The 26,591-nt window shown below is 34.3% G+C and overlaps 5 protein-coding genes across 6 annotated transcripts in view; 3 read left to right on the top strand and 2 right to left on the bottom strand.

Moving 5' to 3' along the window:
- The window catches only part of alpha-Spec (alpha spectrin), an 8,553-nt gene extending 3,363 nt beyond the window's left edge, over positions 1–5,190 (top strand). The window contains exons 5-9 of the mRNA XM_017909663.1: positions 10–1,122; positions 1,206–1,250; positions 1,597–4,558; positions 4,656–4,822; positions 4,897–5,190. Coding sequence (XP_017765152.1) covers positions 10–1,122; positions 1,206–1,250; positions 1,597–4,558; positions 4,656–4,822; positions 4,897–5,025 — 4,416 coding nt within the window. The 3' untranslated portion in view covers positions 5,026–5,190. The remainder of the gene's footprint in view (positions 1–9; positions 1,123–1,205; positions 1,251–1,596; positions 4,559–4,655; positions 4,823–4,896) is intronic.
- Positions 5,191–5,414: 224 nt separating this feature from the next.
- Positions 5,415–7,421, bottom strand: LOC108554111 (WD repeat-containing protein 46). Its single transcript, XM_017909280.1, has 6 exons — positions 7,409–7,421; positions 6,572–7,260; positions 6,183–6,499; positions 5,783–6,107; positions 5,592–5,705; positions 5,415–5,537 (listed from the first exon to the last, which is right to left on the bottom strand). Exons 1-6 carry the CDS (start codon positions 7,419–7,421, stop codon positions 5,427–5,429), a joined length of 1,569 nt encoding a protein of 522 aa, XP_017764769.1. The 3' UTR covers positions 5,415–5,426.
- Positions 7,422–8,004: 583 nt separating this feature from the next.
- On the top strand, positions 8,005–13,155 carry Nup214 (nuclear pore complex protein Nup214). Its single transcript, XM_017909850.1, has 6 exons — positions 8,005–8,138; positions 8,320–8,622; positions 8,702–12,239; positions 12,378–12,764; positions 12,862–13,045; positions 13,128–13,155. The coding sequence occupies exons 1-6, from the start codon at positions 8,106–8,108 to the stop codon at positions 13,153–13,155; spliced, it is 4,473 nt and encodes a 1,490-aa protein (XP_017765339.1). The 5' UTR covers positions 8,005–8,105.
- A 252-nt stretch (positions 13,156–13,407) lies between these two features.
- IntS4 (integrator complex subunit 4) lies at positions 13,408–16,603 on the bottom strand. Its single transcript, XM_017909777.1, has 7 exons — positions 16,553–16,603; positions 16,062–16,480; positions 15,662–15,988; positions 15,316–15,580; positions 14,782–15,244; positions 14,221–14,704; positions 13,408–14,149 (listed from the first exon to the last, which is right to left on the bottom strand). Exons 1-7 carry the CDS (start codon positions 16,601–16,603, stop codon positions 13,408–13,410), a joined length of 2,751 nt encoding a protein of 916 aa, XP_017765266.1.
- A 1,286-nt stretch (positions 16,604–17,889) lies between these two features.
- Pdzd8 (PDZ domain containing 8) lies at positions 17,890–22,890 on the top strand. 2 transcript variants are annotated; one of them, XM_017909755.1, is made up of 9 exons: positions 17,890–18,282; positions 18,357–18,549; positions 18,644–18,906; positions 19,001–20,075; positions 20,162–20,424; positions 20,510–20,713; positions 21,554–21,703; positions 22,299–22,481; positions 22,560–22,890. In XM_017909755.1, the coding sequence occupies exons 1-9, from the start codon at positions 17,890–17,892 to the stop codon at positions 22,770–22,772; spliced, it is 2,937 nt and encodes a 978-aa protein (XP_017765244.1). In that variant the 3' UTR covers positions 22,773–22,890. The 2 variants fall into 2 exon arrangements, with proteins under 2 accessions (XP_017765244.1, XP_017765253.1); XM_017909764.1 differs by lacking the exon at positions 21,554–21,703.
- Positions 22,891–26,591: the final 3,701 nt, after the last annotated feature.

The following is a 26,591-nucleotide window of genomic DNA, read 5'->3' as shown; positions in this document are numbered from 1 at the left end:
TGCCGTAAGCAGGAAACTCCGACTGTTGATATTACTGGCAAAGAGTGTGTAGTGGCACTTTATGATTATGCAGAGAAATCTCCGAGAGAAGTTTCCATGAAAAAGGGCGACACGTTGACTCTACTAAACTCTAACAACAAAGATTGGTGGAAGGTAGAAGTAAACGATCGTCAAGGTTTCGTACCAGCTGCATATGTGAAGAGAGTTGAACCTGAGGCAGGACTAAGCGCTTCTCAGCAGAATCTGGCCAGAGAACAAAGTTCTATCGCCGCTAGACAAGCTCAAATTGAGGGTCAATATGATGATCTTTTGAGACTTGCACGTGAAAGACAAAACAAGCTTAATGAAACAGCTAAAGCTTATGTGCTTGTCAGAGAAGCTGCGGAACTAGCTACTTGGATCAAGGACAAAGAGAATCATGCTCAAGTTCAGGACGTTGGCGAGGATCTAGAACAAGTAGAGGTGATGCAGAAAAAATTCGATGATTTTCAAGCAGACTTAAAAGCCAACGAAGTTCGTTTGGCCGAGATGAATGAAATTGCCGTACAGCTGATGAGTCTTGGACAGACGGAAGCAGCTCTGAAGATACAGACACAAATACAGGATCTTAACGAGAAATGGACCAGCTTACAAACTCTCACAGCAGAACGTGCCAATCAGCTCGGTTCTGCTCACGAAGTTCAACGATTCCATCGTGATGTTGATGAGACTAAGGATTGGATTCGAGAGAAAGATGCCGCGTTGAACAACGATGACCTTGGAAAAGATCTGCGTAGCGTACAGGCTTTGCAACGCAAACACGAAGGTTTGGAAAGAGACTTAGCTGCTTTGGGAGATAAAATAAAGCAGCTGGATGAAACAGCTAATCGTCTCATGCAATCCCACCCTGAAACTGCTGAACAAACCTATGCCAAGCAAAAGGAAATCAACGAAGAATGGACTCAGTTAACAGCTAAAGCTAATAGCAGAAAAGAGAAGTTGCTGGATTCTTATGATCTACAACGCTTCCTCAGCGATTACAGAGACTTGATGGCTTGGATAAATTCGATGATGGGTCTAGTTGCTTCAGAGGAACTGGCTTCCGATGTGACCGGTGCAGAAGCTCTTCTCGAACGACATCAGGTAAGTTTATCAATCAAAAGATATTTGATACTGAAATGATCCAGTGGTCACACGGACGTTCACGAGTCATTCATGAATTATAGAATCACAGAGCAGAGATAGACGCACGATACGGCATACTTCCAGAGGTACTGAAGTGTTTAAGAGAGCATGGAACAAAACTGTGCGACTTTGCCTCTGAATATATTCTTTATAATTAATCACTTTTAGTATATTTTTCTGTTGTTGCTAAATCTCTTTTCATTGAAAAGAACAGATTGGCAAATCGATGTTTTAGTAATGAAGACACCGCCTTATTAACACCTATGGAGTATTTTCAACGCTTCTTATAGTGCAATCGCTGCCTTTTCCGCTTATCGTAGTGTCTATTGTCGAGTGGGTTGAAATACGTGAAAATATGCGTGTGAATTTATATCGAGGTACTTAATATAATACACATGAATCCGTATAACCATAGTTCCGTTTATGTTATAGGAGCATCGTATGGAAATCGACGCCAGAGCAGGCACATTCCAAGCATTCGAACTTTTTGGTCAGCAACTTTTGCAATCCAGTCACTATGCCAGTGTCGAGATCCAGGAAAAACTTGAATCCATGGCTGAAGCACGTCAAGAGCTAGAGAAGGCTTGGATCCAACGGCGCATGCAGCTAGATCAAAATTTGGAACTACAATTGTTTTGTAGAGATTGCGAGCAAGCCGAGAATTGGATGAGCGCACGTGAAGCTTTTTTAAGCAGTGCAGACACTGTCGATAGTAGCGATAACGTAGAAGCTCTGATCAAGAAACACGAGGACTTTGACAAAGCCATCAACGCGCACGAGGAAAAGATTGCCACATTGCAAATTTTGGCTGACCAACTGATTGCTGCTGAACATTATGCTGCAAAACCAATTAATGAGAGACGTTGCCAAGTTCTAGATCGGTGGAAGCATTTGAAGGACGCTCTTATTGAGAAACGTTCCAAATTGGGAGAGTCTCAAACTTTACAACAATTTTCCCGAGATGCCGATGAAATGGAGAATTGGATCGCTGAAAAATTGCAGTTGGCTACTGAGGAGAATTACAAGGATCCAGCTAACATTCAATCAAAGCATCAGAAACACCAGGCATTTGAAGCTGAATTGGCAGCAAATGCAGACAGAATTCAATCTGTATTAGCCATGGGAGGGAATTTAATCGAGAAACATCAGTGTGCTGGATCTGAAGATGCTGTTCAAAAGAGGCTTGCTTCGATCGCCGATCAGTGGGAGTATCTTACTCAGAAGACCACGGAGAAATCGATGAAACTGAAAGAAGCCAACAAACAGCGTACCTACATCGCTGCTGTTAAAGACCTCGATTTCTGGCTTGGTGAAGTGGAGAGTTTGCTTACGTCTGAGGATGCTGGCAAAGATTTAGCTTCTGTACAAAATCTGATGAAGAAGCATCAATTGGTTGAGGCTGATATCCAGGCACATGAAGAAAGGATTAAGGACATGAATGGACAGGCAGATTCACTGATTGAAAGTGGACAATTTGATGCAGCTGGTATTCAAGAAAAACGTCAGAGCATAAATGAGCGCTATGAGAGAATTCGCAACCTTGCTGCACACAGACAGGCTAGATTAAATGAAGCAAATACTTTGCATCAATTTTTCAGGGATATTGCCGACGAAGAATCTTGGATTAAGGAGAAAAAATTATTAGTCGGGTCAGACGATTATGGCCGTGATCTTACTGGCGTACAAAACTTGAAGAAGAAGCATAAAAGATTAGAAGCAGAATTAGGTAGTCACGAGCCTGCTATACAAGCTGTTCAAGAAGCGGGAGAAAAATTAATGGACGTTTCTAATCTGGGAGTACCTGAAATTGAACAACGTCTAAAACTCCTCAATCATGCATGGGCTGAATTGAAACAACTGGCTGCCAATAGAGGACAAAAACTGGACGAGTCTTTGACTTATCAACAATTCTTAGCTAAAGTCGAGGAAGAAGAAGCTTGGATTACAGAAAAACAACAATTACTTTCAGTAGAAGATTATGGCGACACAATGGCTGCTGTACAAGGATTACTGAAAAAGCATGACGCTTTCGAAACTGACTTTGCAGTTCACCGTGAACGCTGCAAGGACATTTGTGAAGCCGGAGAAGCTTTAATCAAAGCTGGAAATCATCGTGCAGATGCTATAGGACAAAGATGTGCCCAGCTTCGTAACAAATTGGAACAACTTGGTGCGCTTGCAGCCAGAAGAAAGACTCGACTGAACGACAATTCGGCTTATTTACAGTTTATGTGGAAAGCAGATGTAGTTGAATCCTGGATTGCTGACAAGGAAACTCACGTACGTTCAGAAGAATTTGGACGAGACTTGTCTACTGTACAGACACTATTGACTAAACAAGAAACATTTGATGCAGGATTGCATGCCTTTGAACACGAAGGAATTCAGAATATCACTTCGTTGAAGGAAATGTTAGTCGATTCTGGACACGATCAGACACCTAGCATTCAAAAACGTCATGCAGATGTTATTGCTCGCTGGCAGAAGCTTTTAGCTGATTCTGACGCAAGAAAACAACGTTTGTTAAGAATGCAAGATCAATTCAGACAAATTGAAGAATTGTATTTGACATTTGCTAAGAAAGCATCTGCTTTCAACTCATGGTTTGAGAACGCAGAAGAAGATTTGACCGATCCTGTACGATGTAATAGCATTGAAGAAATTCGGGCTCTTAGAGAAGCTCATGCACAATTCCAGGCAAGTTTATCCTCGGCAGAAGCAGACTTCGAAGCTCTGGCTGCCCTTGACAAACAAATCAAGAGTTTCAATGTTGGTCCTAATCCATATACGTGGTTCACAATGGAAGCGTTAGAAGATACTTGGCGTAATTTACAAAAAATAATCAAAGAACGTGATGTGGAACTTACAAAAGAGGCTCAACGACAAGAAGAAAACGATAAGTTGCGTAAAGATTTTGCTAAACATGCTAATGCGTTTCACCAGTGGTTAGCAGAGACAAGAACATCCATGATGGAAGGATCAGGATCATTGGAACAACAATTGGAAGCAACGAAAAGGAAAACGCAAGAAGTTCGAGCACGTCGTCAAGACTTAAAGAAAATTGAAGACTTAGGAGCAATTTTGGAAGAACATTTAATCTTGGATAATCGTTACACGGAACACAGTACCGTGGGTCTGGCACAACAATGGGATCAATTAGATCAATTAGGAATGCGTATGCAACACAATCTGGAACAACAGATACAGGCACGTAATCAATCGGGTGTTTCTGAAGATGCCCTGAAAGAATTCTCAATGATGTTCAAACACTTCGACAAGGACAAGAGTGGTCGTCTGAATCATCAAGAATTTAAGTCATGTTTGAGGGCGCTTGGTTATGATTTGCCAATGGTAGAAGAAGGTCAACCTGATCCTGAATTTGAAAATATTCTCGGTATGTTTTGCACCCATATTTATTATTATATGACTAAATATAATTAACTGAAGTAACGTAGAAGGAAATTATGCAATGTAAAATTTTTATCTTTTAGATATAGTTGATCCAAACAGAGATGGTTATGTATCGTTACAAGAATACATGGCGTTTATGATTAGTAAAGAAACCGAGAATGTACAAAGCTCTGAAGAAATAGAGAATGCTTTCCGTGCTATCACTGCTGCAGATCGGCCATATGTTACGAAAGAAGAATTATATGCTGTGAGTATAAGAGCTTTAAATATACAGTTATTAATTTGCCTCCTATATATTAATGTTATATTACGTGTATTTAGAATCTTACCAAGGAGATGGCTGATTATTGCGTTGCTCGCATGAAACCTTATGTCGATCCAAAAACAGAGCGACCAATCACAGGAGCATTGGATTATATTGAATTTACTCGCACTCTTTTCCAAAATTAATTGTAGTTACATAAATTATTTCTTTTTTATTATGACAGTTATTAAATTATAGAATATGTTACAATTGAAATACTGGATGCTTACTTATTTTATTAAACACCTTGATACTTCAATACCATATATGTAAACAATTATTTATCTTGACTTTATTTATAGCGCATTTTACACTACTTTGTATTAACATATATACTATCAATGAAGAATCATAAAGAATAAATTATACACTTTGTGTACAACAATTTGTATATATTTTACAGTACCAAATAATTCAAAATGTCTATTCTTTTCAACAAAATTTTTCTCCAATTATGCAAAATAGAAAATTACAGTTGAATATACATTAAATAATGCAAAATATAAAATAGAGTTCCATCTTCCTTAGTATTTTATGAACTGTTGTCTTACCTAGTTTTTACCAAAAATCTATTTAATATCCCATAATCTTTCTGAGGTTCTTCTATTTTCTTTGTATCAGGTCGAACATTTGCGTGACGAAGTACATTGATAGTTTCCTGAAAAAAATAACTCTTAATACTTGTAATACATATGCACAAAAAAAAACTTACCCTTTGATTTAACCCTTTTAAAATCTTTTTGGTCTTAATTACTTTAGCTGTTCCTCCTTTTCCTTTAGCTTTTGTTCTACGAGGTTTAAAATCTATATCCTTTGGTTTAAGATGCTATAAAAACATCACATAAATAATAGTTGGTATAATTATCATAAAACAAAATTAATTTAATTTTATTAAATACTCACTAAGAGATTATTTTTAGCTTTTATTTTATCTTTAAGGGTGGGCACATCTACTTCTGTTATAGCAACTGGGTCCAAACATATTAATTCTGGTTGAATTTTGTCCAACAGAGCTTTTATTTCGGCTTCACGTCTCTGAGACTTAGTTTGGAATGGATTACTCTCAAGAGCATCAAAGTTAGCTTCTCCACTTCCAGGTATTAAAAGGGAAGAAACCCCTTTCATTGTACCAATACCTAAAATATCTTCATATGGACAAAAGTGCATACTTGTCACAGTCCAATCAGCTCTATGACGCAAATATGGTTTCATTTCATTGGTCGACGATCTAATAATACAAAGTAGAAATATATATAAGTCATCTTTATCATTATATAAATATAAACTATTATATAATATTTACTGGTAAACTTCTACAACATTTCCCATTGCCATTGCTACTTGACCGCATTGACTGTATGATAAATGGTGAACAGGTGCGCGTACGCGATAATTATGCACTGGACCTGCTAATTGTCTAATATCCCATATTTTCACAAATCTGTTTGGACAACTAGTTGCCATATAAGTTCCATAAGGATGAACTGCACAGGCTGTTATTGCTTGAGAATGACACAACATTTTTGCCAAAGGGTTCTTACTGTTTGGAGACCACATAGATACTACCCCTTTTGAATCTCCCACACAAAGTACTGCATTAGTTGGGTTTTGTGTCATTACCTATAAAGTAATTGACTATTTTAATTATACCAACTGTATACATGCGAGAATGTCAAATATATTTAAACTTACTGCTATGTTTCCTACTCTAGAATGAAATGCATTTACAAATTTGCCTACAGAAACATCCAACCATGCTAAATAACCTTCTCTAGATCCACTGGCAAGTAAAAAATGATATGGTAAAAATTCTAATTTATTAACTTTATTCATTTTTTTCAAACAATGAAGTTCAATTCCTTGGTTATCATATATATATACCCAATCCTTTTGTGCTACAGCAAACATTGTTTCTATATGAAGCCATGACACATCATGTATTGATTCCATTACATTTATTTCACAGGCTAATTTTTTCGTAACCCAGTCCAAAGCAGCTACATGACCTTTTTTTCCACCTAATACTAAATGTCTACCATTTTTTGTATATTTTATGTAATATGGTCCAAATTCCAAATTCAATGTAAAATGCTTGGCTGCACTGGTTATATCTACATTGTCTGTAATTTGTTTTTGTTTATATTGTACAGTTACTTCTCCTGCATCTGCTTCCAAACAACCATAATCTTCTGTTAGAAGTAATTCAGTACGAGCAGTATCCTTCACTATATTATGGAAAATACGCTCTTTTTTCTTAAATTTCTCTCTTATTATCTTATTTTTGATTTTAGTTGTTCCTAACTTCAAATCAATTCCTTCTCCTTTATTGTATTTTTCTAATATTTCTTTTTTAATTGGTACTCGTTTATAGTACCTATTCTCTGTAAAGATTATCAAAAAATAATTATTCTCGAAACATAAATATATATATTTATATATATATATCTTTTACTTTATGGACAATTTTATATTATATATTTATGTTTCGAGATATATATATATATATATATAAGATATAAATTTACGTACTTGTAGATTTCATTTTGTTCTTAATTATTAAAACAATAAGAATTAATATATTATATAAGGAAGTCCGAATGTTTCACTTTATCATAATTTTAACCATAATACACGTGAACATGTAAGGCGCCATATTTATTTAAAGCAAGGTTTACAGAAGAAATAGTTACGTTCTTTCTGCTTAAATTACATTCTATTGTTAGTATTTTTCATCAGCATTCTTCGATAATGACATCAAATTCCAGAAATTTACAAAGTTAACTTAAATGGTTAATAATAGTTAATAATATTATTAGTATTAATAAAACAAAACGAAGATATAAATCATTAATGATATTGTGATTTTTTGCAACGGCCAGTATGTAAAATTAAATTATTCTTTAGAAAAAAAAGTACAAGATTTTAAAAAGAATAATAAGGATATATTAAATAAACAAATATCCATTAAACTAACTTTTAACACTAAATTTTGTTGCATTGTTTACATAAGTCGAATTTTTACAAATTCGTTACAGGATGGCGCTAGCAGTTGAAAAACACTCCAATATAAAGAACACAAAATATATAGCTCAATCTTAATATACATATTCGAAGGTTGTGTAACTGTTGTTACTTTGGCTTACTTCGAATTTAACCTTGTAAGGATCAGGCAAATTCGTTTCTCAACGTAATCATTTATATGAAGATTGTTGTAAAATAATTAAACATGAAAGCTGCTCCCGATCCAAAAGACATCCAGGTATTATATCTTACTTATAAGGAATGTAATTATTAATATTTCTATTCTAGCCTATAAAATTACTAAAATATATTTTTCTATTAAGTATTTTATTATATTTAAGTGTAAGAGATTGTAAATATATACAATTTTCGTTTTGCTTTATTTGTGTAATATTCATACTACTGCAATTATTTTCCAGGAATTTCAATTTAAACAATCAAACATTTACCAACTTCTAGATGCATTCGCATCCATACCAACTACATGCAGTTTATTGGCTGCAGATAAGAAAAGAGGATTGTTATATGCAGGACAAAATAATAAAATTTTTATATTAAAGCCAAGAGAAAACAGTGATCCAGAATGGAAGATAGAATTTAATATGCCTGGAGTTGTATCTAAATTAGCACTTAATTGTGATTGTTCTTACTTAGCTGTGGCACAAGATGGACCTATGATTTTAATTTATGATGCACAAGCACTTACCAAAAATTTATTTTATGTAATCTCATATGTAGTTTCTTTTTCTAAATTGTCATCAAGTAACTTATAATATATTTTAATCATGTTTTTACTTGCAGAGCTTGCAATTACTACATGAAATTAGAGTTTCTGCATCAAATGCAGATGTACTTGTGAATGATCTACGATGGAATCCTGCTGTACCAGGAATGTTGTGTACGATAGCTAGTGATTATACAATTGGTAGTTTTAAAATAAAGGAAAAGGAAAAAGAAACAGTTGTACTGAAAACTTTAGAAAAATTTAACGATGGTGACTTAAATGCTCTATGTGCAGCATGGAGTCCAAAAGGAAAACAAATTGTTGTGGGTTGTGTAAATGGTAGTATAGTACAGCTTAAACCTGATTTAAAAATAGCAAGAACAATTCCTGGTCCTAATCCATCTATTGGAGAAGTTGTTAGTATTTTGTGGATCAGCAATTATCAATTTTGTGCTGCTTATGCAAATTTAGGTACAGTGGAAATTAATGTTCTTATAATTGATGCTCCTAAAGGAGAAACAAATGCTATTTTTACTTGTTATGAAGATATTACTTTTGGAGTAACAGATACAGAAGGAGAAGGAACAGTTCCTCATTATTATTTTGATCATGTACCAGAATGGGGTTTAATTATTGCTGCTAGCAGCAATAGTACTGAAGTGGCTGTATTAGGATCTGTAGATAAAGGTGTCACTTGGTATCCATGGCAATTAGTAGATAGTGGTAGAGCTGAATTACCATTGATTTGCACTACAGAAAGCTATCCAGTAGGTTTAGCTATTGATAAATCTCCTACTAAAAAATTACCATGGGGAGCAGATTCTACTTTACCTCATCCAGTTCCCATGCTACATATCCTTGCAACATCTGGACAATTGTGTAGTTTTCATATGGTGAATTTGACTCCGAATTGTCCGCCTATCAATTCGCCGCCAACGGAAATTATTGCAACTCCGCCACAAGCACGATCGAGCGCTGACCTCGAAACATACCTTATTATGACTGGTGTAGCGACTAGTACACCACGAGTTAAGCAGCCAGAAAATGTTTCTGAACGTTCAAAACCTATTGCAGGAGGAAGTATTTTTGAAAAATTTACTCAAGGCAATAATTTTATTACACAGTCTGTAACTGAGAAACCAAAACAAGAGCAGAAACCTGAACAAGTTAATACAGGATTGAAAGTAGAACCAATTAGAGAAATTCAACCACAAGAAATTGTAAAACCAGATGTTAAATTAATGCCTGTAAAAGAAACAATTATGCAAAAACCTGTTGTCCAAAAACCATCTCCAGATGATGATGTTAAAGATATTCGTGCATATTTAGAAGAACATAATTTATTTGAAAAGGAATTACATAATAGATTAGAACCCCAAACATGGGAATGTGGCACTGAAGAAGAATGTCGGAAACTTGTAGATACATCTATTATAATAGATCAGTTTCTGCGAGAATTAAAAGAAACAACAAATAGTTTATCTAGTGATATTGCATATCTAAAAGCATTGCTATTACAGTCATTTGCTTGGGTTGAAGAAACAAAATCAAAAAATGCAGCAACTAATGATATTACAACTAGAAATTGTGGAGATAGTAATAAAATATCAGATCTACAAAAGCTTTATTATTATACTCAAACACAACTAACTCAAGCTGGTAAAATCTTGGACTTAGAATGGTCGAATCATAAATCCCAAGAAATGTCACGAATGAAAATTCCTCATTTGGAATTTGTATATCAAAATCTTATATTACATAATAAAATTATCCATGAAGAGAAAAGTAAAATAGAGCATCTTAAAAAACGATGGAAATTAATTACTCGTAATAATAGTATTTTTGGATTAAATCGTTCATTGTCTAATTTAAGCATTACATCATCAAAATCTTCAGCTACTCTTACAAGAAATACAGGAATCATAGAAGCACGATGTAAAACAATCGCTTCTAAAACTTTGAGTTTTACTCAAGAAAAACAGGTTAAGTTAAGAGAACACTTATCAAATTCTACTCCAAGAATCATAAAACCTGTTAATCCTTCACCTATTCAACATCGTTTGGAAGCTACTTTGTCCTCTTTAGCTTCTCCCAATATGACTACTGTTAATATTAAAAACAAAGTAGAACAAGCAATTTCCAAACAAACTTCAATTACTAAACAACAAAATGTTGAGAAAACAGATCAGCAAAGTCCACTAGCTTCTTTGAATAGCATTGTAGCAAGGATTGGCACAAGTGAATCTATTAACACATCAACACAAAACAAAATGCAAAGTGAACAACCAGGTTTTGGTATTACTTTCCCACCTATACCTGGAAGTAAACCTGTACAAACAGAGAAAATATCTAGTACACCAGCAATTACTACAGTAACTCAAAGTACTAAACCAAAACAAGATACTATTACATTCAATCAGAGTAACATTTCTGCTCATACTTCGCCAAATTTAATGAAACCTTTTTCTAAGGTTGATACCAGTTCATTAGATACATCAATACAAAAGTCTGAAGAAACAGCTGCACAAAATTCAACCATTCAACCAGTATGGCTGTATACTATTAAGACAGACAATAATTTGTTTGGTACTAATTCATTAAAAGATGCATTACCATCAGAAACTTCATCAGAAGAAATACAGACAACTACTTCAAACACTGGAATGACAATATCTGTGACAACAGCAGCAAAAACGAAAGCAGCATCTACATTCAATTTTGCTAGTTCAACTACTACCCCTGCATCAATAAAAAGTACTTCACAAAGTACATTTGTTGCACCAGAAACAAATGCACAAACATTTTCTTTTGCATCAAAACCTTCAAACATTAATAGTCCGTTCAACTTGAAAATAACATCACCAACAACAACATCTCAAACACAAGATTCATTGAGTTTAACAACTGCATTTACAAGGCTACAGACATCTAATGAAGCACCTAATGTATCTAGCAGTAATACTAATATTGATGAGAAATATAACTACAAACCATCATTTGGAACACCTAGCTTTCAAATGTTATTAGGACAAAATACATCTAGCGGAAATCAAATTTCTATAAAACTTGTAAGCGGAGTTCCTTCCAAAGCAACCATTGCAACTACATCTTCTGTTACGATTGAGGAAATACCTCCTACTGAATCAAAAACATCTAACCTTCCAACAAATTCTGTCCAAAGTTTACCTGCATCTTCTACTACTCCTTCATTTAGTAATCAGACAAATACATCAAATGTTTCTATATTTGGAGGAATGCCAAATTCTACTCCAACTACAACCACATGTACTGTTACAACTGTCACACCTGCTGTACAAACTACAACTACTTCATCCATGTCACTATTTGGTAATTTCAGTACTATCCCAACAGCAAGTACAACAACCAATACAATGGTAACAACTTCTGGTACAGTGTCTTCTTTTGATAAAGCTACCATTAATTTAGGTACAGCAAACTCTACCAAAGCTGGTACTACGAGTTCATCTACATTTACTTTTGGAAACATTGCAACAACTTCAGCTGTTTCAGTTTTTGATATACCTACTGTTACAATGACCTCTCAGTTTCCAAATATGCCAGTTTCTTCAGCAGATGATAGCTTTGCAAAAAAAGGTACGGATTTTAAGTGCTTTGAAAACACTACAAAGACATTTATGTATTCCAAAATGCTAACAACTCAGCTAACCACAATATTCAGTGGAAATAATAATAATTCAATCTTTGGTGGATGTGCTCGAACATTCTCATCAGCTTCTATCTTCGGAGGGAATACAACATCGACCAATACGTTTGGAACGCCTCAAGTATCCATGTTTGATAGTAATGCGCAAAAATCAGACTCCATATTTGGTTCGACGTCAAACACAGGTTCTACATCATTTTTTGGTGGTACAACGAACAATGTTACCCCAGGATTACCTTCACCTGGACCTACATCTGTATTTGGTGTTACTTCAACTAACACGTCGCCAATGGGTGTAGAACAACCTGTATTAGGTGCACAACCTGCATTTGGGCAAGCACCTTCATTTAATACAAACCCAGTATTTGGATCACCATCAATATTTGGAACTCCAAACCCACCCTTTGTTGGTGGTTTTGGAACAATAGCATTTGGAGTCAGTGCTACTCCTCCAAGTAAGTAGTATATTACAATATATTTTGTTATACTACATATTTTTTTTTTTTATGTAACAATTCAACTGAACTTTATATTGAAAATATATAAAAATAGCATTCGGAAGTCCACCTACTCTGGGAGGAAATTCTGCTCCAATTAATAACAATATGCCGGAACTTTTCGGAAATATAGGTGGCAATAATACGTTTGAATCTTTGGCAAGTCAATTGGGCGTACCTAGTTTCAGTAGTTTAGCACAAAAAAGCGTAGACGCACCAAAATCTCCAGTATTCACTAGGTAAGTTGAAAATTAATTCTGCATTTTTAATTTTTTCAAAGCATAAAGAAAAAAAAATATTTAATATATGTTTTTGTTATAGTGGGAACTCTTTCTCCACCTGGCGATAGTCAACAAATTTATAAATTAAATGTATCATCTTTCAAAACGTATTATTTTTACAAAAAAAGATAGAGTTTCTATGCTCTTTTCAGTTTACTTAAATCATGTATTTGTAATTACTTTTTATGGAATAGATCAAATATCATTAGTTTTAAAACATTGTTGACATCTGTATTATACAAAAACTGAAGTGATTTAGTATATTTTGAATTTATTTACAATAAAAAATTGTTAAAAAACAACAACGTATAAAAATATATTTAGATACCTCGTTTTATAGGTTTTGGAGCAATTGATACTTTAGTCGGTTTACAGAGGTCTATAACACATGGATCATCAAGGGGAGAATGTGTGCATACAGCTGAAGATGGTACAAGAAGTGCTAGAGATATTTCTACATTGCATGCTTCCATCCATACTTGATGCGATAACAGAACTGTAGTTTTCAATCTGTAGTCATTTTGTTCGGTATTCTGTAGTCTTAAATCCGACTGACGTGGTAATAGTAACTGTACTTGTTGATCAGGATGCCTCAATTTAATACGTAGTATATTAGGATCTCGTAAATTTAATATTTTTGCTGTTAATGGAATTCCTAATAAAAGGCCTCCTGTAAATTTCAATGCAGCATCTGCATCGCCTCTAGGTTCTTCGATAATTGCTCTACAAAATCGAGTAGAGACTGATGGCCTTGGGAGACGTTCCTCTCCTTGAGACGCCGGTGTTAGAAGTAATGGTAAAAGCATTCGTGTTAGAGATCCTGGTTTTACATCAGCTAAAGTTGGAATCTGAAGTACAAGAGCTCTAGAAAAGGATGGTAGTTTTGCCATATCTTGAGCTAGAGTGTCAGCTTCAGATAAAAAATGCCGTGCGAGTGGAAGAGCACTTCTTCCTGTTACACTTCTTGTTACTCGAATTAATTCTACTGCCAATGCTTTTAACCACACGTCATTAGCTAATATGATTTCGTTTTCACCTAATCCGCTAAACAATCGCTGTAACCTGTAACAATCATATAAATCATAGTTGAATAAATTATATGTAGGTGTAATAAATGTAAGAGCTAAACATACTTTTGGGTATTTTGAAGGAGAACTGAAACATTTGTAGTTGTATTCGGTAATGGACTTGTTGATACTGAATTTGTTGATGATATTGAAAATTCTTTCAATACAGATTTTAAAAGCAGCAAACATCTTATGTATAAAGCTGTAAAACGTGCAGCTCCCTCCATGCGATGATCCATTTCTGCTAAACGATCAAGATCAACGGCTGCAGCCTCTAAGAGTTGTGTATGAACTCTACCACCAGGTCTTGCATTTTCTACACCTGTGACCACTTTTTCTAGAAATTCTTTTCCACGTTCAGTTTCTTCGTCAATTTTATCGTCTTTTCCAAAGTCTGGTCCACTTGTTACAGTTGGTCGCAATCGAGGAACTAAATGTGGCATAGTATCACGTAAATAATGATAATGCTTAGATGCATGTTCTGTAAAAAGGGCATGCATGCTTGGACAATGTAGCGCAGCATTAAATATCAAAACTAGCACGCTTGCATCTATGATTTATAGTTAAGAATATTATGAGATTATTACTATAATTTATATTTTGTAAAGAAAATTGTTGAAAGGATACAAGAAGGTTCATCAACATCAGGTTCTGGTGTATCAAAAACTGGATGTCTTCCAAGAAGTTGCGGTACTAATGGCAACGTTAAATATGGATGCGAAGCTCCTAATGCTGCTAAACAGTTTCTAATACTTTCTTTGTCTTGTGGATAACGACCTAAGTTATCGAGTAAACGATTTACACACATATGAAGGCAATTTCTTGTAGCAAGCCGACTAGCAGCCAAAGTAGCATGTAAACCTTCTCGCACTTCGCCTGAAAAATCTTCCAGTGCCCCTAAAATTGTTTCTAATTGATCTTCACGAAGAGTTACGCTAGCAGACATTTTTCTTAACGATTCGATAGCTCTTAAACGAACATCTTGAATTTCGTCATTGAACATATCAACCATAAAGTCCAATGAAATTTTAGCTATGTTCGGCTGCTCCAAGGATAAGATGCAAAGTGCTTCAACTGCTGCTGTTCTCACCTAAAAATATTCATTTATTTCAATTGCTCAAATTATAAATTACACAATGTATAAATAAATAACGACGGTACCTCTAGAAATTCATCTTCCAAACCATGAATAAATGCACCACACGATCCACTTTTTTCTTCTACTTCTGGTCTATCTGCTTCTACAATTTTTTGTTTTTTATCTAATGCTTGTTCTATATACCTTTGTGAAACTCCTTTCATTGTTCCTAAGAGAGACATTGCAGAAGCTCTAACTCTTGGTGATAAATCACCCATAAGACTACAAATTTGGGAAAATGCACAATCTACCATACGTATATCTTCTCCATCTGCCCCCAGAATAATACTACAAAGTAATAAGACATGAGTATATTTAATGATAACTGTTAATAATAAATTAAAAAGGGTATGATCAAATGTTACTTACTTTTCAGGATATTCTCTACCTAAAAGCCATATCAATTTAAGAACAGTTCTACGAACTATTTCATAATCATCTCTAAGTGCAGTGCAAGCTTCTCCAAAAAAGCTTGCAGGTAATCTACAACCTCTATAAGAATGAAGTTCAGCCATTGTCTCAAATGCTTGTGCACGTACTCTTGGATCTTGAGAATGTGCATAATTGCTAACAAGTGCTAAAGTATCATCTGTAGTATTTGCTGTTAAATATCTACCAATGATAGAAAGACAACGTGTTTGTACACCATGCCAAGTATCAGGCAAATGATCACGAGCAATCTTTAATACAAGAGTCCTAAAATTTAATAAATTATTTTTCTTTTATATTCTTAACTCTTTTATATTCTTCTCAAATATGTATGTAATACCTATGATAATCTCCTAGTTTTAATAACGTTGCTAAACCTTGACTTTTTACTCTATGTGACTCCTCATTTCTTAAAAGTTCAGCAGTTTCATTAACAATTCTTGTTTTTTCAACTGAATCATTTGTTATTTCTCCTAATTCTGCAAATATCCAAAGTATTTTGGCACGGACAGCTGCTTCTGTTTCTATTGTAAATCTTTCTGATAATTTTTTTACAACAGAAGAAACATCTTCTTGAGAGATATATGCAATTGTATCAGATATACGAACTAGAAGCTGTAAAGCATCATTACCACATTTACATTTCTCAAGGCACTCAATATAAGCTAATGCTGAACACCCTTCTGTTCCATTTTTACTACCTGAACTAGATATAAGACGTAATGTTCTTAATCTTTTCAATGGTTGTTCGGTTACAACCTGCAAATGGGTATAAATAAACAAATAAATATATTTAAATCAAATTTATTGCAGACATTAGATTTGATTTACCTGACTTTGATTAAATTCTGCTAAAACTCTTTTCTTCATTAAAGCTGCCATTCTAGCCAAGTATTCTACATTTATTTATAAATAACATAAAGTAGTAATTATGTTTTTTGGTATCTATAGAGGTTAAATTTACATTTTTTTAAATTATTTTATAATACAAGACGTAAAACTTAAGAATTTTTTCTTTTTAAAGCTTATAATATATTTTACTTGGTATCAGTAATATTGACATTTACAACATCGTAAATTTTATATAGAATTGAAACTTTAAAAATGCCTTGCATTAAAGACAAAATTACAAGGTTATGCTATCAGCTGATTATATAATTCAATTCATACGTATGTCAAAGTGTTATGAAATTAAATGGTTTATTTTTTTATTAATTTCTATTAGTTTTATTTTTTACTAATAATAGAAACTGTAAAAAAAATATACAAGACTGAAAATTTATTTTATGAATGACACGTTCTTCGCTTTAAATATTATGGAATAATTTCGTAACATGTATATCTTATTAAATATTGATTTACAAAATATTTTAATATATTATTATTTTATTTTTCACTTTATTCAAAAGTATCAATTATTATTATATTTTTCGTATATTAATAAACGTAATGATAAATATGATCAAAATATGTTTATAATATTTGTGATTATGCATATCAAATAGACTGAAAAAATATTGTGATAATGATATTTGCAATCTATTTACTCATTATAATTTATGATTCTGGAAATATAAATATAAACATCTGTTTATCATCTTCTAGGTAGACGAACCTGTCAATTTGACAAGTTTGTCTGGCTTTAACATGGCTACCGAGATCAATAGAAAACTGTCATGATACATTTTACCCAGGACCGTTAACGTTATTAAGTTGTCTAAAATGTATCGCACCAACATTTCTTCTGTGAATATGAATATTTTTTAAATTATTATAAAATTTATTTATATTTTTATGAAAATGTTATACTTTTGATTTATAATGATAAGTGAAAGTGTTCTGAATAACTGTTGACTCGTGAAATGAGGGTGATTCATAACAATGTAATACGGCATTATAAAAACAATACTTTTTTAGATCGATTAAAAATCATAGATATTATAGGAGTTCCTAATATTTCATATGAATGTCGTCGATGTATTTATCTTAAAAGTATTACTTAAAAAAAGTTTGGAATGTATTTAATATTTTTACATGATTGTTATTTTATACTTACTTCACAAGAGTGACTGTTTCTACTATTTGTCAAAATATCTCTCAATTTTACTAGTGAAAATATTGGTATTAATCAAGGAAACCACCGAGTTTCCAGTAGATGATATATTAATATGGACATTTTTGAATTTATTTGCATATCTGTGATTACATTTGTGTGTGGTATAATATGTACACTTGTACTGGAGTTTTACTTGTTCAAAAAATACTTGGAAGAAGCACCACTAGCAAGTCCACTAAAAAAATCAATCTATTATGGAAAGGCTCAATTACCTAAGGAATTACTTGAAAAAATTCAAGATGAAAAGACAAATTCTACAAGTATATCACGTCAAAGTATGTGCCAGGGCAATGAGAACTTGGCAATAAATTTAACATTGCAATTTTTGTTCAATGAACTTAGAAATGCTGAGAGAGTACGTCTCTGGTTATATAGAAAATTAAATAATGAATTTAAAGAATTATTAACTCAGTCTACCACTGGTAAATTATTGGATAGTGTACAGGTAAAATATAAAGTTAAAAATATTGTTCGATATTCATATTAGTTATATAAATATTTGTGTATGTATATTTTCAGTTAAGAGACTTAAATCTAGGGACACAGTTTCCCACAATAAAAGGTTTAGAAGTTGCAGATTCAAAAATAGATGCTGATACAGGTTTACTAGAGACATTAGATTTATCTTTAGATTTACATTATTCAGGAAATTTTCAATTATCTATAGATGTTAAAATGCTACTGGGAAAGACTGCTTATATGGCTTTACAAGGTACTTTATTAATGATTTAATAATTTACTAATTTAAAAAATTATGAATATATAAATAAAATTTTGTTGAATGTAATTAATAATATTTTGTTTAGTGAAACGTATCAGTGGCAGAGCTAGGTTGCAGTTTACACGTGTTCCATATACTCATTGGTCCTTAAGTTTTTATTCCGATCCTATACTTGAATTGGAAGTACAATCTCAATTTCAAGGTCGTCAATTACAACCACAGATCATCTCTTTGATCACAGGACAAATTCGAAGAGCTGTGCGTAGGAAGCATACACTACCTCGCTATAAAATGCGTTACAAACCATTCTTCCGCAGACTGAATGACGAAGCCGTAGATTTATCTGAAGTAAGATATTTCGTGCTTTTTGGTGTTATAAATTGATGAATAACTTTATATAAATTGAATATTACTTAATAAATGTTTAAATATATTTCTTTAGGTTGCCAACATGCAATTAATACCAGGTTACTTAGAAATATCATTGGTGGAAGTAACTAGATTAAATCTTGGACCTAATATACTTAATGCAGAGGATAGATCACAAGTTGAAGTATATTGTACAATATGCATAGACTCAACACCCTGGGTATATCTGACTCAATATACTGGAGTTCCTTATATGGTGTTGGACTTAATTATTAGTAAAGTTGGTTCTCAGCAACTTGGTGTAGTATTTAAGCAAGAATTTGTGCCAGAAATAGGTCACGTTTGTGTACTAGTCGAAACTATAATAGTTGGAAGTCCAGCTGCTATTGCTGAGATGAAAAAGGGAGATATTTTAATTGCAGTGGATGGCAAAAAAGTATCTAACATGAATCAAGTAGCTAAATTTGTAAAAAGTGCAGTACAAAGGCGTTTTATCATAAGGGTTGAAAGAAAGTATTCCAAAATAGATTTGGATAAACAAGCTACTATGAAATTGGATAGTGAAAGAATATCAGCAGAGAGAGGAGTAGATAGAAAAACATTAAAAACTGATTCTGGATTAAATAAGGGAGATACTCCCAATACTGAAGATAGCAAAATCAAATTTGAAAGTCAAATTAAATTTTCAGATTTGAAAGATTGTGAAAATGAAATTTCTGATAAATTGGAAATGACTAGTAAACTTTTTAGAAGAAGGAAAAGCAGTGCACATACCGATGATACTGCTCAAACGCCAGACACTACGCCTTCCAGAAAAATTTCAACTACTTCAAATCAATCAATAATATCGAGTAATTCTCAATTTTACCTTAACGACGATAACTATGTGACGAATATATCAGATTTGTATTACACTACAAAAGAAAAAGAATATGCCTCGTTAATTACTTTTGAGGAAACTAGGACTTTTCAAGTTGACTCGGAACTTCAATATTTAAATATAGGAGTTTGGGGTCGTGTAAGAGGTGAAATTCATACAAAATTGTTAGGATATATCAATGTCCCCATGAAATTAATTTTAGCACAATGTTATACGTCCACAACTGGTCATTATCTTAAATGCCATGCTTTATTACCACCAGATAGTGGTATGTATTGTTTTTATTAAATATAATTTGTAATATTATTTCTATTTTTATGTATTTTAAGTTAATTTTCTATGCTGTTCTAAAAGCTTCTTTGGCAACAGTTCATCCAAAACTACAAGACTATTCGGGATTTGATCCAACGCTTTGTTACGGTGATATTTTATTATCTTATGTATGGGAGTCCAATTATCCAAATCGTCATATGACTGATGATTTAGGAAAAAAGGAAAATACAGAAACTGTCAAAATACAACCATCTTTGAGTGAGGAAATTGCTGAGAAAAAGATGCACAGCTTTATTAGAACTCATTTTCATAGAGCAACACATTGTGATTTTTGTACAAAGAAGGTTGTACAAAGAAAGTTTTCACAATTATTCTCTTTTTTATAAATGTTTTATATCGAATAATAAAATTTTTATGTTTACTATACAGATTTGGCTAAAGGATGCAGTGCAGTGCAGAGATTGTGGTATGGTGTGTCATAAAAAATGTGAAGTCCGTTGTCAAGCATCGGGAACATGTGGTGCCGAAAATATAGCAACAATGGCATTAGAAGCGTTTGAAATAGAGCCTACTTCTCTCATTGGAGAATCGGGTCCAGAGATTTCCTTAACCAGTTGTGAAGATAATGTACAGGTACTCAAGACGTAGTAAAAGCTTTTATTACACGAAAATGGTATTGTCAACTTACACAGTTGTTCTGAAGTTCTATGCTTACACAATATTTTAAAATAACGAATAGTTGACAATTCCATAAAATGACCATAAATTCTTATTCGTTTTTCAATTATGATCCAATGTCATTTTTTAAAAACAATGATTATATTTAAGATAACTTAGATTTTAAAGTTAAATTTCTGAATTGAAATTTATTGCATATGTAATATATACACACATATATATAAATATAAATATATTAATTTATATTTTTATTAAAAAATTGTATATTAATTTTGAATGATAAAATTTTACTATCTAATTGTCGTTAGAATGAAATTTTAACAAAGAAGTATCATATAATTACAATCACTATGCATATCTTCGCTTTATTAGTTATGTTTGATTGTACAGTATGCAATGCTGTAATCAAGGAATTGCAGTTTTTGAGTAATTAATGTATACTTGAAACACCTAGAGTATTCTTGATATTTTGTACATAGGAAAACAACTGTTAAGTGTGATTCACTTTATTGTTGGCAATAAAACTGATCATCTGCATAATAGGGAGGTGAAGGTTTTTTGTAGGTTTGCACCTTGACCTTGCTTCTAATGTTGAGTACTTGTGAAGTTTGTAAGTGAATAGATAATTTATTTTATTAATATTTAATGAACCAACTCAGCCTTTTACACGCAAAATAATCAAGTGTGAGATTGAGAGCGCGATTGCTTGTATCATTTATTAAACATTTTATTGGTTTTCACGATTAAACAAGTTAAATTATTAATCAATTAAAAATCCGTTAATCGATTAATCAGGGTGCAACTATGATGGCCATGAAGGCTAGTATAGCTAATACTCTGTTGGGCCTGAAGAAGGCTGGAAGTACCAGTTGCTTGGCCCCACCGGCTTCCGGTACCGGTCTGGCATCTAGAAGTCTTCCCCCAAGTCCCTGTGCATCCCGCAAGGTAGAATTTAATAACAAATTTGTTGAGTTGGAACAGAGAAGGATCAGATTGATTGTAAATCGCTCCGTTCATAATTGATGTATTAATTACTAATAACATTTTAATTTTTTTCATTATGAATAAATCAATATACACTTCTGGGCCTTCTTTGCTCTATTTCTGTTCTTTATCCTATTCTCTGTACCAGCGATTGTAAGAAGCAAACGACACGCTTACGACTATTGATTGTAATTTTGAAGCTTAAATTATTTGATCCGCTTTGCGTTCATTTTTTTGCACAATGTGTTTGAAATACTGTACAAGCTTTCTACAGTTTTCTTTCTGTCGCTAATGATCATACTATTTTTCGTTGCTCATGTACTAACAATTACTTGGGATAACAGACATGCAAATGCACACTGCGGCCGCCACGCTTGTTATATAAGATATTCTTGTGTATTGACACTGTTTATAATCTCTTATAACACGATATACGATGCTTTCTTTACACCTTGATTATCAATATCAGTCGAGGTAGGTGCATCTATTCCCTAGGGTCAAAAGATTGAAAAATATCATGCTTCAACGAGTCTGATCGAATTATTGAAACATTTAGAATTCATTGGTTGGAGGCTTGGGAATAAGCTCTGATCTCTTGGAGGGTGCTGAACCTAGCGTAGCAGCTCCTCTAGTAGCTGGGGATTTGGACGATGGTCTTATGTCTAGGGCTAAAGATACCGGCAAGTTTCTATACAAACATTTGGAACTACAAGAACGCGTTGAAAAAATTAATACTATGGTAAAAATAAGAATGAATTTTCACTAATAAAGGAGATACAAGCTGACGCTATATCTAATTGTCAACTTTTTAATGCAGATGGGGAAGCTGAAAACTGCACTTGACGCGGAAACTACCTCAAGATTAGAATTATCGCAAAGCGGAGAAATTGACAGTATTAAATTGATTGCACAAAGTGATTTACGGGTGCAAGCACTGAGTGTCTTACTTTTGCATTACTGCGCCGGGTTACAACATGCGCAAGAAGCATTAGACCGATCTCAATGTAATAAGGAGTCTTCGCAGACTTAATTTTTACAAGAAGACTCTGATAGACAACCACCGATATGCATTTCAGTCCCCCATACGTTCTATTTCACTTCAGGTCTAAATTAACGGTCATCGATAAATTTGATAGATTATAATTCTGTCCAGGGATTGTATCATACGTATCATTACAATTATATCATTACAATTATACGTATCATATGCGTGCTTCAAAATTTTTCTTTGAATCATGCAGCGATATTCATGTTAATATGCCTCGAGATAATACTCGTAAATTTTATCGTGATATCATCATAGATTACCAGAGAACACCAAATATTAAGACTTGTATTTACAGATTCTATGTATACTTGTAGAGAACAGAGTACAACGTATATCAGCTGTGTTTACGCCTAGAGTATTTTCAGCGATTTAGGTAAATAGGTGTTATAGAGCGATTAAGATAACAAAAGCGGGAAAATAGTGTCTTGAGTTTTAGCGTAAGGTAATGGGCAATTAGATATTTAATTATAGTATTCGATAGCTCTACGGAATAGATATTAATCTATTTGATATCAATATAGCGATTAAATTTTTATTATCAGAATTGAAACAGTTCAGAATAGATTTTATTTCTTACCGAATCGTGTTTCGCTAATTATAAGGCAGCTGCAACGAAACGCATGAATTGCGTCTGATTTATCAAATATCAACACCAATATTATCTTCACGAGAGCATGAATGAAATACACGATACGATAGAATTCCATCCATAAATAGCACCAACATCGAGATATCGATTTGGATTTCGTGACTTGACTAGGTATTACGTTTCATTGTTAATATGTAAAATGAATATAACAAAATGAACATAGATCGTTGAACGAGTATATTCACTGATAGTTTATACTCGGATATATACTACTTAAAACTAATAACAAGACTAACGAGAGCCGTTTCTCGACCAATTATCTTTTCTCAAAAGTACACTATTGTTCCAAACACTGCTTTAAGTATTAAAAAATGTTCCATTCGTCCAACATGAAGTATATGCGAATAAAAGCGAAATCGAGCATCGAGTAAACACTCAGCTATAGCTATTGGCGATGTTTCCGTTCAAGCTACATACATACGTGAAACATCCGAATTCTTGGTAAATATGAAAATACTCGAAAAACGGAGACGCAGAAACTTTCGAGCGCACAAAGAATCTACGTCAGAGCCAAAGATTTTATAGGGCCAATGTTCGCGGTCGAACGGAGACGTTTTGCGAAGGTTCTCCGCCGATTATAATCACGGAACGCCAGATTGCACGGTAAAAGCAAGGGAAAAAATAGCCTGTAGTATAAAATTCCCGGCGATTTGTATATCATCTCCTTTTCTCACAACATTGTACGAATCAGCGAAAGTTTCCAAAACATCACCGCGTCTCCCAGCGTTTCATCTCGTATCCAAGCCCGCGATTTTCCAACGTTCAGAAAACTGTGTTGCGCGTATTAAATTCGTGGAACACGATGTTTCTTTCTGTCACGTGTTGGCAGATCACAGTTGGCTCAGAACTCGCCAATCTTGACCGGATGTAAAATTGCGCGTCGTTTTGGAAATGCAAAGTCATCGAATTCACGAAGACAGTGTACTTATACCTAGCAGACATTACACCCTCGTTGCAACTATTTCAACGATCGGTCTAGCCCCCTTCATTGATACTCGATGTAGACCTAACGAAAACTAGGATGCAGCGAGCATCTTCCTTATCGGCAAATGTGTATATATGTACATAGAGAGAGAAAGAGAAGGAAAGAAATCGTAGGAAGAAAAAGAAGAGAGGACATACACGTGCGCGGGTCGCGTGCGTCGATCTCGCGCGATGTAGCGTAGCTTTTATCTCGCGTACGTCCATGCGAGAGTTAATACGAATACGACAACCGAGAAGTCATGGGGGATTTTGGCCCGTGAATCTATTCTCGTCCATGAAATGCACGCGCAGTATCCTCTGGATACGTGCCAAACATACCGAAGAATCGTATAAACATTTTATCCCTGTTGGGCACTGGGCTCTACGATGAATGGAGAGCAAAGTTCTCCATCGAGAAGAAAACGATCGACTTTCACGGGCTACCCTTTGGCGTTTGTTCGCAATTACACCAAGGATAGCCAGAGATTCGATTCTTTTTTCCTTCTTCTCTTTTTATCACCGAACTACCGATAACGATGAGTCAAGGCGATTTTCCTTTTTAGAACGACGTATGATCGGTCGAGAGTTTGTCTGAAAAGAAAGGCGTAGAAATATGTTATTCAGTGTGTGACGAAACGAATACGTTTCTCGATGTTGCGATGTCAGCCAAATTTGAACACGCGCATTCGGTGTTTTCTTTTGTCTGAAAAGTGCCCTGGCAATGTTTGCCTGTTCTTCCAGATGCTCGCACTGGCTGTTTATTATCGCGGTAAAGCGACGATGCACGTGTCCCTATGCAGTCTCTTTCCTAAATTGTCACTTAAAAAAAGATTTATTATATTCTCTATCTTCGTCCAACGTATTTCCAACAAAATGCTCAATATTGTTTTCTATGAAACATCGCTTCTTTAAAATAACGCGAATATACTTAGTAATCTTGCCGATCGATTTATTTTTTATATGTAATTTATTTGAAAGGATTCCTTGGGAGATTTTCAGCGATTTACCGAGTAAATACCGGTAATACGCGTTCATCTCCATTGTCGAGTGGAACGTATGCGTATCAGTTTTATTCGCTGTATTTACGTAGTCTTCACGATGTATCGCGTTGTTTGCAAAGAAATACGGAGAAAAATGTGTGAAACAGGATCGTTGCTGGAAAAGCGCTGTTGATATCTGTACGTGTATCGAGCGTTTGCAGTGGCGCAGTAGGCATCGTGCCGAACGAATAGTCGCATTTTCGGCCTTGGTTTTTCATCATATTTCTAATACTTTGCGAACACGAAGAAAGCTTTCGCCGCGAGGAGTGGACCGGAAGTGCGAGATATACGAGTGTATCAAACACTTTTCGTTCAGTCTCGTACGCTTCCTTGTCTTTACCGCGTGAGGTGTGCCACTAATTGCACATTTATGTAACGACGCGATCAAATATATATATATAGGAAGAAAGAATGAATAAAATATTTGAGCAACGACAATCGAGGAATCGTCCGTACATGTGGTTGTATAATAATTTCTTAATCCGTTGTATAATTTCTTTCAGCTAATCTACCATCGAACACTTCCCCTTTACGCTTCGTATGCGTGTGGGAAATTTCGTTCGCTTTTATATCGTTGCGCAAGAATTCTGACCGTATGGATAGGCGCGAAATAAAAAATCGAAAGATTCTACGATCTTTAGATGTTCCTTATAACGTATCATGAATTATAGATGAAAGAAACTTGGAATTGATTAAAAAGCGAGTCGAAAGAGAAATACAATTTGGAAGCTCGTATCGAAACGTTGGCAGGAAGTTCATCAGCGTCGTTTCGCAGTCACGTAAACGCACCAACGCTTTCCAAACTTACACGCGCGATATCTAGGCCCTTTCCTAGCGCAGTCGTGATCAAAAGAACTTCAATCTCGATAGAACGTGCAATTAGATGAGTCATCCCGTTCTGCGAGAACTTTTGCGTCGAGTATTACGCTTCTCCCTGTGACGATCCCTTCCTGTTTCCGCCAATCTTACGTTTGGACTTCCTTCGTCTATGTCGTACGTAAAGACCTTCGAGTAGTCGCATTTATCTGACTATTTCTGTCCGAAGAAACTTCAATGCCGCGTTTAACGTAGTTCGACTCTTAAGAAGCGTGACGCGGAAAAGCCAGTCACACAGTCGATCCACGAAAAGATCTTTCTATTTAACGTTCG

Source organism: Eufriesea mexicana, unplaced genomic scaffold (assembly GCF_001483705.2).
Source record: "Eufriesea mexicana isolate 0111107269 unplaced genomic scaffold, ASM148370v2 scaffold58, whole genome shotgun sequence".
NCBI lineage: Eukaryota > Metazoa > Arthropoda > Insecta > Hymenoptera > Apidae > Eufriesea > Eufriesea mexicana.
This window is presented reverse-complemented; position numbering and strand designations above follow the sequence as displayed.

Bases quoted from the DNA above. Each gene is read 5' to 3' on its own strand.
- LOC108554111 (XM_017909280.1), bottom strand. The intron at 6,500-6,571 runs GTAAGTTTAAAT...ATTACTTTATAG, and splicing joins CTAGAGTAGGAAACATAGCA to GTAATGACACAAAACCCAAC. The intron at 5,538-5,591 runs GTAAGTTTTTTT...TATTTTTTTCAG, and splicing joins TAAAAGGGTTAAATCAAAGG to GAAACTATCAATGTACTTCG.
- Nup214 (XM_017909850.1), top strand. From the start codon at position 8,106: ATGAAAGCTGCTCCCGATCCAAAAGACATCCAG. The intron at 12,240-12,377 runs GTACGGATTTTA...CATTCTCATCAG, and splicing joins TGATAGCTTTGCAAAAAAAG to CTTCTATCTTCGGAGGGAAT. The intron at 12,765-12,861 runs GTAAGTAGTATA...ATATAAAAATAG, and splicing joins AGTCAGTGCTACTCCTCCAA to CATTCGGAAGTCCACCTACT.
- IntS4 (XM_017909777.1), bottom strand. From the start codon at position 16,603: ATGGCAGCTTTAATGAAGAAAAGAGTTTTAGCAGAATTTAATCAAAGT. The intron at 16,481-16,552 runs GTAAATCAAATC...ACCCATTTGCAG, and splicing joins CAGAATTTAATCAAAGTCAG to GTTGTAACCGAACAACCATT. The intron at 15,245-15,315 runs GTACCGTCGTTA...GAATATTTTTAG, and splicing joins TGGAAGATGAATTTCTAGAG to GTGAGAACAGCAGCAGTTGA.
- Pdzd8 (XM_017909755.1), top strand. From the start codon at position 17,890: ATGGACATTTTTGAATTTATTTGCATATCTGTGATTACATTTGTGTGT. The intron at 20,714-21,553 runs GTACTCAAGACG...TCGATTAATCAG, and splicing joins GTTGTGAAGATAATGTACAG to GGTGCAACTATGATGGCCAT. The intron at 22,482-22,559 runs GTAAAAATAAGA...TTTTTAATGCAG, and splicing joins TTGAAAAAATTAATACTATG to ATGGGGAAGCTGAAAACTGC.